General features: G+C 38.1%; 1 protein-coding gene across 1 annotated transcript in view; it reads right to left on the bottom strand.

The window, feature by feature from the left end:
* The window catches only part of ryr2a (ryanodine receptor 2a (cardiac)), a 158803-nt gene that overhangs the window by 48119 nt on the left and 95081 nt on the right, over positions 1–15603 (bottom strand). Inside the window, exons 67-81 of the mRNA XM_088438734.1 lie at positions 15513–15573; positions 11474–11712; positions 9738–9819; positions 9210–9340; positions 7747–7874; positions 7398–7590; positions 6285–6367; positions 5154–5311; positions 4932–5019; positions 4760–4852; positions 4341–4511; positions 3989–4048; positions 3516–3650; positions 853–965; positions 183–279 (exon numbers count right to left, since the gene is read on the bottom strand). Of these exons, the coding sequence (XP_088294860.1) occupies positions 183–279; positions 853–965; positions 3516–3650; positions 3989–4048; positions 4341–4511; positions 4760–4852; positions 4932–5019; positions 5154–5311; positions 6285–6367; positions 7398–7590; positions 7747–7874; positions 9210–9340; positions 9738–9819; positions 11474–11712; positions 15513–15573 (1832 nt within the window). The remainder of the gene's footprint in view (positions 1–182; positions 280–852; positions 966–3515; positions 3651–3988; positions 4049–4340; positions 4512–4759; positions 4853–4931; positions 5020–5153; positions 5312–6284; positions 6368–7397; positions 7591–7746; positions 7875–9209; positions 9341–9737; positions 9820–11473; positions 11713–15512; positions 15574–15603) is intronic.

Raw genomic sequence — 15603 nt, 5'->3', positions numbered from 1 at the left:
AACTGCGTTCTGTTGTATTGTTGTTATATAATGTTGTTGTTAACTGTTTTTCAATGTGGAATGTTTTCTTTGTTACAATGATGTCTGATTGATGCTATTTACAAGAGGATATGCTGAAAAAAGAATTTGCAAACTGAATGGTCTTGTGCTAAAAAATGCAACAGTATGCATTGTGAACTTACAGCAAGATCCTCAATGAGTTTATCCTCAAAGAAGTGTTCTTCTGCCTCAATCCATAATTTCTCATAGCCTTGGAGGAACAAGTTGACAGCACGATGCCTAGAAGAGAGGAGAAGATCACGGATGCACAGTGTTTCCGCTACATTCATTTATCAACAGCTGCTTGCGGTGGCTAAATCCTCACCGCCGCTGCTAGGGCTGAGTGATAAAAGATTTTAGAACCAAAACTGCAACTTGAGATGATGCAATTTTGGGATTATCAAAGGTGTTTTCTTTTAAAGGGTCTTATCCCCTTAGCTCGTCACAGCTACAAGCACACAACCTGAGAGTCATGAAGAGTTCTTGCCAAAACGCCCCTACACTGAAGGGTGCCAGATGTAGAAAAGCAGTTGTTTAGTTTTAAGCAAAAGTGCTTTCATTCTAACAAGATTGAGTATTAGGCCTGTTAGACTGCTTCAAACTCTCCGCTAAGACTGAGCACGGGAGTGTTGCAGTGCATCACGCACTGCTGTGAAGTGACAGTCCTTTGAGAAAAAAAAAAAAAAAAATGCACCGAGGCCACAAAAAGCGGGAAGTGGCAAGGTAACACTGTATATAGATGTAAAAATATCTTATAATGTACAGTACATGACTGCGTGGACTGTGTGAATGTTAACGTACATTAAAATTTACCTGGGCAAGTTGTAGAGTGGAGCCATCCTAAAGCAAGCAACTACAGCTCTTTTTCTCTGTTTGGACAGTAATTTGTGCCACACAGCCTTTTTACTGCGCTGAGGATGTTCAACCTGAAAGGGCAGTGACACACAGAGGCTTTTAAGGTTAATTTTGTCACACCCTGCCTTTCAAGCAACAATATTCTTGCTCATTCTTGCTCACAAACCTGTTGTTTCAATTCATTTTTTACAAACCTGTTGTTTCAATTAATCCAATCATCTTTCGCCTGCCCGGTATAAAAGCCCACTTATTATTGCCAGTCCCTGCACAGATTGTCTTGTTCCTCATGCCAAGCCTTCTCACATTTCTCCAGCTTGCTTCCCCACGTCTTGACCATGCCTGTCCTGGACTACCCACCTGTCTGCCGTCCTAGCTTGTCTGCCTGTTTGCCGATCTTACCTGTCCCCAACTACCTGCCTGTCAGCCCTCCAGTCATGCTTTGTCTGCCTGTGCCTTGACGCTACTGTCCCCGATGACTTGCCTGCCTGCTCCCCAGTCTTACCTGGCTGTGTCCCGATATTGCCTGTGCCCGCCTACTGTCATGCAAACTACTCTGGTTAAAAGGACTTGCTCCACCTGCTTGATCACACTGCTTGCCCCCTGAATGGACAAAAATCCCTTGGCTGTCTCTTCCTGTCCTGTGCCACCCGTACCTCCATGTTCCAGCCAGCTGCAATCAGCTGTATGTCCCTGTTTGCCTACAAATAATCCAGTTGTTCACCACTCCTGTCTGTCTTTGTATGCATCTGGGTCCAAACCCGGTGTGGTGACATTTTTATGTTTGCAGTTAAAGAAACAACAAAATAGGGTGACTACGTTCGTCCATCCATTCATTATTTGTAGCTGGTTCTCCTCACGAGGGTCGCTCGCTTGCTGGTGCCTATCCCAGCAGTTTTTGGACAGCAAGCGGGGAGCAACCCTGGACTAGTTGTCAGCCAATTGCAGGGCAGTCAGTGCTGAGCAACCACTCATGCCCTTATCATATCTAAAGAGAATTTAATGTGTCCAATACACCTGTCAAGCAAGTTTATGGAACACTATACAGTATTTCCCCTGGCATAGGAGCATAAAAGTTTGCTATCTATCCAAGCGAAAATTTCCATCTGGCCCTTATGTGGGGCACATGTGGTTTTCCTAGGTAACGAATGGGCATGGGCGAGAGGTGGGCAAGGGTACTGGTTTAAATATGGGTACCATTTCAGCTTTGTAGGTATGGGAATGAACGGGGCAAATGTTCTGAGTGCAATACGGGTTATGTATAGGCTAAGTGGGCGTAGGTTACAACTGATCAGCATTTATTGGTCCTGTCTGGGTTATGTGTAGGCTAAATAGGCATGGGTTAGAACTGGTTAATCATGTCTGGGTCTCATATCGGATGTAGCTAAGTAGGTTTACTCTTACCTATAGGCATAAACGTGACCAATCAGGGTAGACAGCTCTACACATGGGGTGACATGGACAACACTGACAATGTTGACAATGAACCAACAGACTGAAAGAAAACAGGGACCTAATTACAACCAAACTGACAAGACAATGAGGAACAGCTGGACCCAATACAAGGAGTTGGAGGGAGATAATTGGGTGACACAAGGAACCAGCTGGTCAACAAGCAGAGGCGCACAATCAAACTAAAAGAGAGACACAAGCTGAAGAAGGAGACAGAAGGAAACAACAAAAATATAAACAAATCAAATATCAAAAAGTCTGAACCACACAAATTCTCTTGACAACTGTGTTTTGGAAAAAAGCGAGTGCCAATGACAGGTTTGGCATTCTTTGGAGAAATTAGCCAGTTTTTATGGTATTCTGGAGTGTCAAATGGGTGTTCTGTACAAAATTTAGCAAGTTTTATAGTGTCTTGGGCTCCTACTTGACAGTTTGAGCTGCGTGTCCTTCGATTGGCTGGCATGCTTGAAACCCTGGTGGATAAGCGATTATGGTAATGGCCCCCTGTGGCAAACGTGTTTGTCTGCGCCGCTCGTGAATCTTGGCCTTTTTATTTTTGGTGCTGGCCAGAAGAGTAAAATGCAGAATTAGCAGATTGAGAAACTCTTTCTTTTCTTCTGCCATCAGACTCCTCAACGGCCACTAGTAGCACAAGAAAACTTAATAATATCACTCATATTGTGACTATATCAACAGCTTGCACCTTACTTTTGTTTTGCACTATTCTTTTGCACACCACTTGCCACCACTAGTAGGCCATAACCTACCCATCACACATGCACTTTATTTTTTCCCATGCAGACCTGCACTTTGTTGTAGGTATCTGTACATTACATACCAATTTACGGTTCAGACTTGTACTCTGCCTCGTATGTGTTCTTTATAGCCTGTTTTTTCTTCTCAACTTGAGACTTATTCTTTTTATTTTACAACATTCATGTGGCTTTGCAAAGTTAGATTTTTTTTACACTATGACAATAAACAATTCTGGATGAATAATAATATTAATAATAATAAAAATAATAATAATAATAATACTTTCTACAAAAACAGTAGGAACTTTGCAACCTTTTGGAAATAACATGAAAATACCAATAACCATGTTGATTACAGAGTGATATTGTATTTTCGTTATTTTTCTTCAAACTGTAAGTGGAAACATTAACTACAACCTGGTCGAGGTGGAAGAGAACATGAGCAAGGTCCAGCACTCTTTCCACGTTCTTCTCAATGTCAAAGGTGTTATCACAGTGATTCAGAATGTCCTTATATAGGGCCCTTTGCCATCGAACAGCAGGGTCCTGCAACTTTTGATGCACACACAAAAACACAACATTATCTAAAACATTTTCAAGTACCACCTGAAAAATAGTGAACATTTCTCATACCACCAATATTATTGTTTTGTTGTTGTTTTTCCATTGCAAGCCAATACAAATTATACACAGATTAGACATTGACTTTGTGTTTAAATATGGGTATCTGTACCACAATTTGAAAATGGTTGATCAAAACAGTGTTCATCCATCCCAGCGTTTTTGGGTGAAAACACTTTTGGTGGTTAGTTTTACAACAAAAAATTATTACAAACGTAGCCCAAATTGTCATTATTTTACAAACCTAATCTACTGTGAGTGATTTTTACCTTTCCTTGTAGATGGAGGTTGTTTCTAATGACTTCGCGCACTTCATCCTCAGTGTCTTTCTGTAAAAATAGGAAATGTCATAGCTTTCAAATGACAAATCTAAACACTGTCCTTTGTTTTTTTTATAATTTTATCATTGCAAAAGCATGGCTGACGACATTTGGGATAACCCGTGTTCAATCGCCAAGAGAATTGTTATGTATTTTGTATTCAGGAAATGACGATGCAATGTTTATTTTCAAAAGTATTACAGTAGCAATGGGTAACAATAAAAAAAAATCAATTAAAAAAATTTAAAAAGCAACGCACAATGTAAAAAAAATCATTTGCAATTGGTTTTCACTTAAATACCTGGGAAAACCGGTTCTTAGCAAGAGCAATGAGCTCTTGCTCCCCAGGAACACAAACATTAAGTCCAACAGGAAGCAGTCGCTTCAGAGCTGCCACGATCAGACTCGTCTGCATTGAATATCGGTCTCCCTTTCTCCTCAACTTCTTCCTCTCTTGGTATGAAACTATTCCCTATGAGAGAGTTTGAAGACAGGGAACAATACAATGTTTTTTTTGTTTTTGTCCCAATATTGCCAATATACTGGATTCATAAATCACAATATTATGACCTATAGCCTTTGATTCAAATTAGAGGATGCTAAGCCAAAGGAATCCACACATACACAATAACAAATCAAAGTCTAAACTTAAATCACATCAGTTCATCCAATGTTCTTTTGTTATTTCGAAAATTGGGTGATGAAATTGATACACCATACCTTTGACATCTTACATTTGGAATCTGATATGAGGAAGGACATGTTGTTGATTTCATTCTGAACCACAAAATTCTGTTCCTCTCTTTTGAAGTTCTGTATGAAAGAAAAGTAATGTTTTAAGTGAGGGGATACCTATGCGATCACCTCATAGTTCATGTTTTCACTTCCTTACATGAGATTTTGCCCAGAAGATAAAAACTTCAGCTACCATCTGGAACAATAGTTCTGCATCTAGATTAGACTCTTTTAGCCATGTGGCCCTGTGAGTAATTGAGAAATATGATTATATTCAAATTAGAGTTTCAGCTTTGTATGTATATCTCACAGTAAACTATACAGTGCAATACAGTACTAATGCAGTATATTCATTCATGTGTCAGAAACACCAAACTACCTGTTGTGGTCGACAAATCGAATGAGAAGCGGATAAAAGGCGTAGAGGTCTCTGACAAGACCTGAGAATTGGTCCATGATGAGAAGCTCAGTTTCTGATATCTCACCCTTCCCCTCTGCTTTGCTTTGTTCCTCATCCATCAGCACTACGCCCGCTTTCTACATAATAAAAAAAAACAACAACAACAAAACTGTTGTTTTGCACACCACTTGCCACCACTAGCTGTACATAACCCTCTACACATGCACTTATTTTTTTTCCATGCACATTATTGTAGGTATCTGTACATTACCTTCCCACTTACGGTTCTGACTTGTGCTGTGCCTCTTTTGTGTGTTGTTTATACCTTGTTTTATATCTCAACTTGATACCTATTCTTTTTATTTTACGACACTCACGTGGACCGCAACTGCACGATGCTCCGATTACTTTTAAATCATCTGTGTGGCAACATTTTTGTTTTCCAATTGAGGAAAAGGATGGCAACACACTGATAGGCAAAGACAATTTGGAAATGCTGAATAAAAAAATGCTGGAGTGAAGTTGGAGGAAGAGTAGATGACAGAAACGGACATCTAACTTGTCCTACAGTCTTCAGGTTTTGGTGGGAGTACTGCAAATGCCTTTGCATACAGCTCGCGTTAGATGTGGGGTATGGCCGATTTTTTTTTCAACGTTTACAAACTATCTTTGTCTTATCAGTCAATGCGTTACCATCCTTTTACTCAATTGGAAAACTAAAATGCTGCCGCACAGATATTTAAAACTAATCAGATCATTGTGTATTTCTCCCGTGTACATTGAGTTCTTTCTCCTTTTCAAGATGGCAGATTGGAGCAATCTTTGGGTGCATACCGTCACCAACTGTATGAGAGTGTGGCACTCATGCCTAACCATCAACCTAGTTGCCCTCCATTGCACTTCTGGCTCAATAAGTCATGCCCTCCAAAAAAGTGAAAAGGAAATAAATCTCGTGGGATGTCAGAGGGAGAGAACTCTCGTGGCATTTGATATACCTATATATCACACACACAGTATCATGTAAAACACATTGCTTCACACCTGTTGACACACAAACACGAGCTCAGGGCCAAATCATATGTTCTTCACTATCGCCAAATCACTACTCACTTTTCTGAGTTTCTTCATCAGAGGCAGAAAGTGGGTCGTAAGCAACTGGGATTTTGCCTTGCTGATGATTGGTTGTGAAAACACTGTCGAAAAAAGAGAGGCATTATTTATCAACAAGTTTAGCTATATAATATTATACTATTATACTGTTCTAGATATTTAGCTATAACCATATACAGTTTCTTCTACTCGAGCTACTCCATAATATGTAAGTCTATTCATTTATTAGTAGTTTATTATTGCTGCCCTTATTGTTCAATTATTGTATTATTTGGTTTTTGTTTTATTGCCTACTTTATTATTTGCTCGATTGTGGAATGGAGTTTCTTTATTTTGTAGTATCACTGTGCATATGACAACAAAACTTTTGATATGAGGATAAGCGGTCTGATGGCTGGATAGATATTTTGTGGCCGGCAGGATTGATCAACAGGATTGCGGAGAGTGTGGAAAAGTTATAATCTAGATCATTTAATGCAAGAACAATCTGGGGCAACCAAATGTACTTGATATGAACTGAAATGTGGACGTTAGAGGGAAAAAAAATAATGAATAAAATTTTGATTTTGGTTGAGTTGAAAGTTTAAAGTTGGAAATGGGATAAATCCCAATCAATTGTGATGTTGAATGTGTCATAGGAAATGAACAACAATATTTAGAACAATTGGAAAAGTGTAAATCTTTGTAATGAGAGAAAAAAAATCCAAAAGGCGTGAATTGTTGGAATGTGTTGACGATGCAAAGATGGTGCAAAGTGAAAATATGTCGAAATAAGAGTGGAATAATCTGTGAGAATGGTGAAAAATGAGTATGAGGTGAAGTGACTAAACTGAACATTTAGAAATTGAAAATGTTTTTTTTTTTTTTTTTAATGCTCCATCGGAAATGAATGGGTATTTCTGGAATGAAACATGTTGATAACATGTTGCTATGAGAAAACCAGAACGGAATGAGAAAAAATAGCCCAGGAAGTATCAATTTTCAGAGCATGATGACGTTGGAATGGTATATCAATTAATTGTAAGCTTGTTTTGACTTTTTCTCTATTCTGGTAAAATGATGCCATAAAAACAAAAAGAAACAATTATGTGCTCCTTGCATCATTAGGATTACCAGCCAGCCTTTTCATCCAGGCCCCTTCATCAATCCCTAAATTGTTATAGATGATCTTCAAGATGCTTCCGAGTAATATGTTCATATGATCGGAGGTCACCGATGTACAGCAGTTGTCGGCTCGGTCTGAGTTGTTCTCTGGCCCGTGTTCCCACCAGTGAGACATGTAGCTGCACAATACTGGTAAAACCACCTGCATGAATGCAAAGATTGAAAAAAAAGTGCCATAAGAGAGGATATTGTAATTTAATTTCTAAAGACATTATTTGTGAATGATGCAGTGGTTAGTGTCCTTCTTTAGGCCGTTGTTAGGAAGATACCATTAGGAAATAACTACTTGATGACATACCTCCACAACATGAGGCATTTGAGTATATTTCATGCCAGACTCTGCCATTTTGATGATTTCTTCAAGAGACGTCTCCAAATTTGGAATCATTGAACAAACATCTATGACCTGGTCTGGCAAGCCAAACGCTGGAACGGAAATTATTAAATGTACAGACATAAATTATTGGCAAAAATGTATGAGAGCATATTATACCAAACACAAGACTCTTTAAACTACTAACAAACAAACAAACAACAGCAAAAGCAGACTAACATAAATGTAACTGTACCTCAGGCAATCCCAAATTGAGGTCTTGAGGGGTAAAGGGAGATATTTTGTACAGTTCCATAAATATCTAGTACAGTCGGCCCCCGGTTTACGAACACGCTCTTTTACGAACATTTCGATTTACGAGCGTGGACCGCGGAGTTTTTTGTCCCCCACTTACGCACAAACCTTCCGTCTTACGAACAGCACGACATGCCGGTCATTGTATTAGTACATTTATTTTCGCTTTGATACGTCAACTAAATCAGAAGTTGACGCTCAACACGACAACGTTGAACGCTATTGCTCTTAAAATGTCACAGTCACTGTCTCAGTCACGGTGTCAGTCCCAGTCTCACTCACGGAGATGCTATTGGCCGGCGTCACGTCAATCACAGAAATGCCGATATGCTATTGGCCGAACGCCTTTATCTAGCTTGATGGCACAGTTGGTCGGGATGGAAGGCAGGAGAGAAAATGAGTGAAAAACGGAAGGAAGGAATGTTGTGAAGACTTTGCAAACTTTATCTGTTAGACATGGCTTCTAAAATTGCATGTGGCGGTAAAGGAAGACGTAAGAGGATAATGACAAAAGAAACAAACAGGAGATAATAAAAAAAAAATACGAAGGAAGCGCACGCATGGTTAACCTTGCTCGTGAGTATGGACGGAACCGCTCGGCAATCTTCTAAGGGCAAGACTTTCCTTGCCGGGGGACGGACCTCGATCGACAATAAAATTGAGAGGCTTCTTCTATTATGGATTAAAGAGAAGGAAATTGCCGGTGATATGTTCTAGTTTGAGAAAAGTTCCCGTTTAAGAAAATAAATCAATAAATTCTGCGGGTTGGTCTCTGCTCCCCTCCGCCTCCACCCAGCTCAAGTCACGTCGCCCCAAAGGTAAATGTCTTTTGTCCTTTGTATATGTTATTTAATTTAACTGTACAGTAGATTATGTTACTCATTTTTAATATGTGTATAAAGTCGTGATGTTTTTACCTAAGGTTTTTGCACGCGTTGCACGCATTCACTAATTAACATAGGTTTGGATTGCCCGTCATACGAGCAGTTCAAGTTACGAGCGTAGCCGCTGAACGGATTAAGTTCGTAACATGGGGGCCCACTGTATTCCAATTTTTGTGCTGTCATGTATTTGCCAAAACAGTTCTAGTTTTAAAGGATGTAACAATTTGTGTGTGTGAGTGTGCATTTTACCATTTCTGTCCTCAGGTCTTTTGCTGTTATAGATTGAATAGTTGTTGAAACTGTCAATTTGAGGTTCAAGGAAGGCAACTGGAAAGGCTGTTGAAAAAGCTGCCAAACATTTTCCTAATGCTGGGCGATGTCTGAAGAAGACAGGGTCAAATAGAAAATAAAATGTTATATTTATTTGCTTGCTTATTTATTTTGTTTTCTCATGTCTCCACTGTGACAAACGTTTTAAGAACTTAAGAACTAAAACTCAAAATTCCATTTGGGAAAAAAGTTAATAGGGCAAATTATTTAAAATACTATAGTGTTTTATTAACCTCAAAGTAATTGGTATGACTATTGGTAGTACTGACACCAGTATTTACTTGGTATTGATCAATACACAAATCAGAAATATGTCACAGTTCTATGCTACTGTATTAAATGCTTTAATAAAAGTACTACGATGAACTCAAAAAGATTTTTATTTTCTTTAGCTTATTCTTGTTAAAAAAAAATGGCTCGATAGAAGAACCTGTTAGGAATACATACCTCTCTACATATATGCTTTTGTTGATTCCCAGGAAGTAGAGGCTCTTGAGGATTCTGTAGCAAGAAACCTGGACCTCATCCACTAAGAAAGACAGGACCAAAAATACAATAATTTAATCACATTCAGGGGTGTTGTTCATATAGGTTTATGAACCTATAAACTAAACTGAGTACTGTACTAGAAGTATACAACTAGACTACTTGTTTGAGTGTTCCTGCACATTCTGAAAGCAGACTGCGTAAAAATAATACTGCAATAATATTTTGGTTATAAAAGGATAACCAATGGAGTTTCATCAACCTGGTTGGAAATAGGACTACCATTTTTTTTCGGTTAGCCAAAAATATATAAATAAATGAATGGATATATAACACAACAATGCTAACGGTTTTAAGAGAATACACTTAAGCACCGTTTAAGCCTGTTAGTGAGATTACATAAAAATATAGAACAGCTGGTTAGTATGTCCACCTCCTAACACAGAATCCATGCAATGGCAATTTTTGTGGGATTACTCTTTTGGGTTTTTATCCCTGTTATTTTGTTAAATTTTCACAAATCCAGTTTTTGAGTGTAATACACTTCAAGCATAAACCTGTAAACTAACCAATGGATATAAAACTGGAATGCTAGAAGCATGTCTATTGAATTTACTTTTATTTAAAGTTATTGAGTATAATTATAGTACTCTTGTAAGAACAAGTGTGAACAAGGATTAAATGTATATTTATGTTTGTATATTTTCTGGTATGCTACAAGTACATCAACCAGAGAATACTTTAAGTACTTATAATATTGGAGTATAGGTTCTAAAGATACTTCATTTATGCTAATTTCTGCTCAGGGTTGAAATCGTATGAGTGAAATTGGTGAACATCGATCTTATTCTTCTAGATCAGTAGTTCTCAATCTTTTTTTCAGTTATGTACCCCCTGTGAAATATGCTTTCATCCAAGTACCCCTTAACCAGTGCAAAAACATTTTTGAGTTGAAAAAAAAAAACAGACTTAAAACATGCCATCACTGTTCCATTTCAACTTTAGAACCCTTCAAACTTCATTTGTATTTGTCCACAAACGAACAATCAAATTATCAACATAAAGTGTCCTCTGTTGGATCGTAGAAGAGATCTGTTATCAAAAAGAAATATTAATTATTAAGAAATATATGTCCACAAAAAATAATCAACATTAAGTGTCAGACCTGTTCTCAAATAGAAAGAAGTATAAATCAACATTTGTTCACAGAAAAATATTCAACTTAAAGTGTCCTCTTTTGTGTTCATACTAGAAATGTGTTCGCAAAATTATATCATTAACTTGACAGGTCAAACTAGTTGGGTAAAACCATTATAGTATGAGGGAGAATCTGGCGTTTTAAAATATTTATATTGAATAACCCGCTGAACATTAAATGTGTTTTATGAACATATGTTTTCCTGAAACATTGAATTAATTCAATAATTATTTTTAAAGGATTTGTGCATGTTTGTTTTATTTAAAGTCTCGAGCAACCCCTGGAGTTCCTTCAAGTACCCCCATTTGAGAACCACTGTTCTAGATAATCTAAATAAGACTGCACTAATGAGTTGATTTGATTTGAGCGTCAACAAGACAGAATGACTTTCACAAGTTTAACTTGGTAAATGCATGTACATAAAAGCAAATCTGTGTCCCACCTATATAAATAAAATATAAATACATGTATAATCATATAAAATAACGTATACACGCACAAATCAGATCTTCTCCAAAATTATTCTTTCCAATGTGTTCAAACAAGGAAGACAGGATCGGAAGCAGGCCAAATGTGGTATAGTTGATGATCTGAGGGACTCCACTGGGCTGTTCTATGCTGAGAGCAAATTGGCCAAGCTTCAAGTTCTCTTGAGTCTTCTCCAAAGCTTCTGCTGCACTCTCAAAGTAGAACTGCATTGCTGTCTTGACCGACTCCACGCCAGTTTTCATCACTGTCCTATATTAGGAAACATTCAATTAGATGGGTTTTGTCATCAATCATTGAATTTACAAAAGTGTTTTATCCTAATCAACGATATGTTCAGTCACGGGGGTAAAACATAAAAATTAATAAAATAAATAAATAAAATCTTACACGGGTGTAGCAAATTATAAGATCTATATGGAGTAGTAGTAAAACACATTTGCTGATATTTACTGTTAAGATGAATATTTTTAACCTATTTTTCTCTTTTTTTTTGGGGGGGTGAAAGACACCCCTTCAATTTTTTCACCTTTTGTGACTTCAAAACCACAAGATTGAGTGTATTTTGATGAGCTGTAAGAGCAACTCAAAGTAGCACTGAAAAGTCTGAAGTTGAACAAAATGGCTTATATGTGGTTTTCAAAATGTTAAATGCATGTAAATCTGAAACATGCAGTGAGCATCTCTTTTAAGCCCCTGTAATTCTCACACCTCTGAATTCAATTCAGCGCAATTAATTGCCTTTAGAGGTCACATGATAAAGGTCAAATTGTGTGTAATTTATTATTATAAAGTAATACACGTGTCATGAAGGCCTGAACATTTAGTGACTGAATAATTGTCGTGAACAGCATCATAAAGTTTACGGGAGACATCAGACAGGTCAGGGATTACTTTGTGGAGATATTAACATCTGAAGAAGCACCCTTCAGTCTATGGGGGAAGCCTACCAAGAAGTGACCATCCACATAAATTGACAGAGCGAGCATGGTGAGCACTCGTCATAGAAGAGGCGCAGTTATTTTGGAGGAGTTGAAGAATTGCCTAAATGCAAACCACAATGTTTGGCAAAAAAAATATTTTTTCTCATCATGCTGCTTCGAATGGGCAATAACTTAAAAAATAAACACTAAAACAAAAAAAGAATGGACCATTGCAATATTTGAGTCAATTTGATCCAACTTTCTTGGCCGTTCTGCAAAAACCAACTAGCAGAGTTGCAAGTCATGCATTACAAAAGTAATGTAATTACTGTAATGCATTTCTTTCTGCTGTAATGCAGTAGTGTACTAACACACTCATACAAAAAGTAATATTTCACTCTGCACAAATGGAGTAACCCATTGTTTTACAATGCATTTTTAACCTGAAAGTTGTTTTTTCTCCAAATTTGCAAAAAACACTGCCAGAATTAAGGAGGAAAATGTTTACTTTCTGTTATTAGTACCAATTACAGCAGAGATGAGGATGACAGCAGCAGACGACAGGTTGAATATGGACAATGCGTACACAAGGTGGGCATACGCCCATTACTTTCAGTTTGTCAGAGATAAAGACAAGAAGAATATAATAGTGAGGTGCACTTTGTGTGCGACACCTAATGAGCAGTACACGTCACCATATTGCACCACCAGTAATTTGACAAATCATTTTGAGAGGCCATAGCCAAAGTAACGTGAAGTTAGCGAAAAGAAAACACGCGGAGGACTGAAAAACAAAGCGGGCAAATTGATGGTTCTCTAGCTCAGGGATGCCACAATTGGTGTTGTCTATGAATAGTTGTGGTCAATGTGTATCAAGCTGAAGCATACAAAACTCATGCTGGCAGTACGTTAAACATCTTAATGATGTAGGCTAGCTGTTAACGTTAGCCCCACCGAAACCATCTATTTTTGAAACATATGTCTCTAACCTAGACAACTGATCTTCAATTGGAATATTAATATTGAAATTGTGAAATGCACTAACTGTTTGTGCTTACAGCATAAACAATTCATCACTACAAAAAAAAAGAAAAAGATTTTGGATCTTGTCTTTAAAGGTTTACAATACAAATGATTTGTGCTGGTTTTAGGCTTAAGCCAACCTTTCAGTGGATCTGTAATAAGCGTATTGAGATACAGTTAGAATGGCAAATCCATTTTTCCAGTTATGGTGGTGAGAGTAATTAAAATGTAGTGCAATAGTAGTGTATTGCATTACATTTCAAATACAGTAATATTGTAATGTAACTAATTACAGTGGGCCCCCGGGTTACGGACTTAATCCGTTCAGCGGCTACGCTCGTATCTCGAATTGCTCGTATAGCGGGCAATCCAAACCCATGTTAATTCGTGAGTGCGTGCAACGCGCGCAGAAGCCTTAGGTAAAATCATCACGCTGTATACATAAATTAATATTAAGTGACATAATCTACTGTACAGTTGCATTAAATAACAAATACAAAGGATAAATGACTTTTACCTTTGGAAAGACGTGACTTGTGCTGAGATAAGCAGAGATGAGCAGAGATGAATGCTCTAAGTCAATACGGTAAATCAGATATGCTATTGGTCTTACAGTGTCAAAGTAACTTTTTCAGTCAGGGTTTTCTCTACTTCCTTCCATCCCAACCAGCTGTGCCATCAAGCTAGATAAAGGCGTTCGGCCAATAGCATATCGGCACTTCTGTGATTGACGTGTGACACCGGCCAATAGCATCTCCGTGAGTGAGACCGGGTGACCTTAATCGACCAATAGCATATTGGCGTCTCCTTGACTGACTGATAATTATTTGCACTTTTTTTTTAAACGGTTGGAATGTATTGACATCTTATTGATTAAAACACATTTAAATCTGTGACGATTTTTTGTCCTGCAATCGGCACACTTAATTTCATGTCAACTGTTTTTCCCGACGTGAATTGAGCACGGTGGAAGCGGAGAGGTGGTTGTGTGTGTTGCATTTACTAGGCAGCACACTTATGGCTTGTTCGAGCGTCAGTTCACCTTTGGTTACAACTCACAAAATTGCAACAATGACGCTGTCCCAATGCATATCGGGAGATCGCCGACTAACCTGACATGCAATCTTGTCTAGCAACCATTATATGGCGCTGTATCATCACCCGTAATAGGGTGCAGAGATTAACCTCTTGAGTTAATACGGCAACGCATATAGGCTATTGGTCTTACAGTGTTACAGTAACTCTTTCAGTCATGGTGCAAATCACGGAGATACTAAAACATCATCCTCTTATTTCTTCCTTTACCGCTGCTAGTAATTTTAGAAGCTATGTCTAACAGATAAAGTTTGCAAAGTCTTCAAAACATTCCGTTTTTCACTCATTTTGTCTACTTCCTTCCATCCTGTCCCATCAAGCTAGATAAAGGCGTTCGGCCAATAGCATATCGGCATTTCTGTGATTGACGTGTGACGCCGGCCAATAGCATCTCCGTGAGTGAGACCGGGTGACCTTAATCGACCAATAGCATATTGGCGTCTCCTTGACTGACTGATAATTATTCGCACTTTTTTTTAAACGGTTGGAATGTATTGACAATTAATTAAAAAAAAAACACACATTTAAACCAATGACAATTCTTTGTCCTGCAATCGGCACATTTAATTTCATGTCAGCTGTTTTTCCCTTTAGCTGTACAAACACTACACTTAAATGGTAATATATTTAGACACCGTGAGTGAGACAGTCAGTGTGAGATTGTAAGACCAATAGCGTTCACGTTACCGCCATAAGTATCTATTAATGATTGTAGATGACGCAACTGCTGAATATATTGACGCAGTTAGGCGAGAACATTTCTACATACTCAATGGCTGGTTTGACGGAATGCTCGCAAGACGAGAGGTTTGCTCGTAAGCGGAGGACAAAATTCTCCCTGATCCACGCTCGTAAGGCGGAATGTTCGCAAATCAGGATGCTCGTAAGCAGGGGGCTGACTGTACTTTGAAATGACAGTAATAAGTAATAAATAATGCATTACCATTTTGAAGTAACTTGCCCAACACTGCTTACAACTAGCAACTTCATGATAAAATATGTTTCCATTACCTAGCATCCAGGCTTTGCCCCAGGATCTGCAAACAGTTTACGATGGATGTGGCATTATTACCTAAGAAAGGAAAAGATAAGTCAGAAAAAA

Source organism: Hippichthys cyanospilos, chromosome 17 (assembly GCF_059441005.1).
Source record: "Hippichthys cyanospilos isolate Australia breed blue-spotted pipefish chromosome 17, RoL_Hcya_1.0, whole genome shotgun sequence".
NCBI classification, from domain to species: domain Eukaryota; kingdom Metazoa; phylum Chordata; class Actinopteri; order Syngnathiformes; family Syngnathidae; genus Hippichthys; species Hippichthys cyanospilos.
The sequence above is the reverse complement of the archived record's forward strand: the minus strand, read 5'-3'. Positions and strand labels throughout refer to the sequence as shown.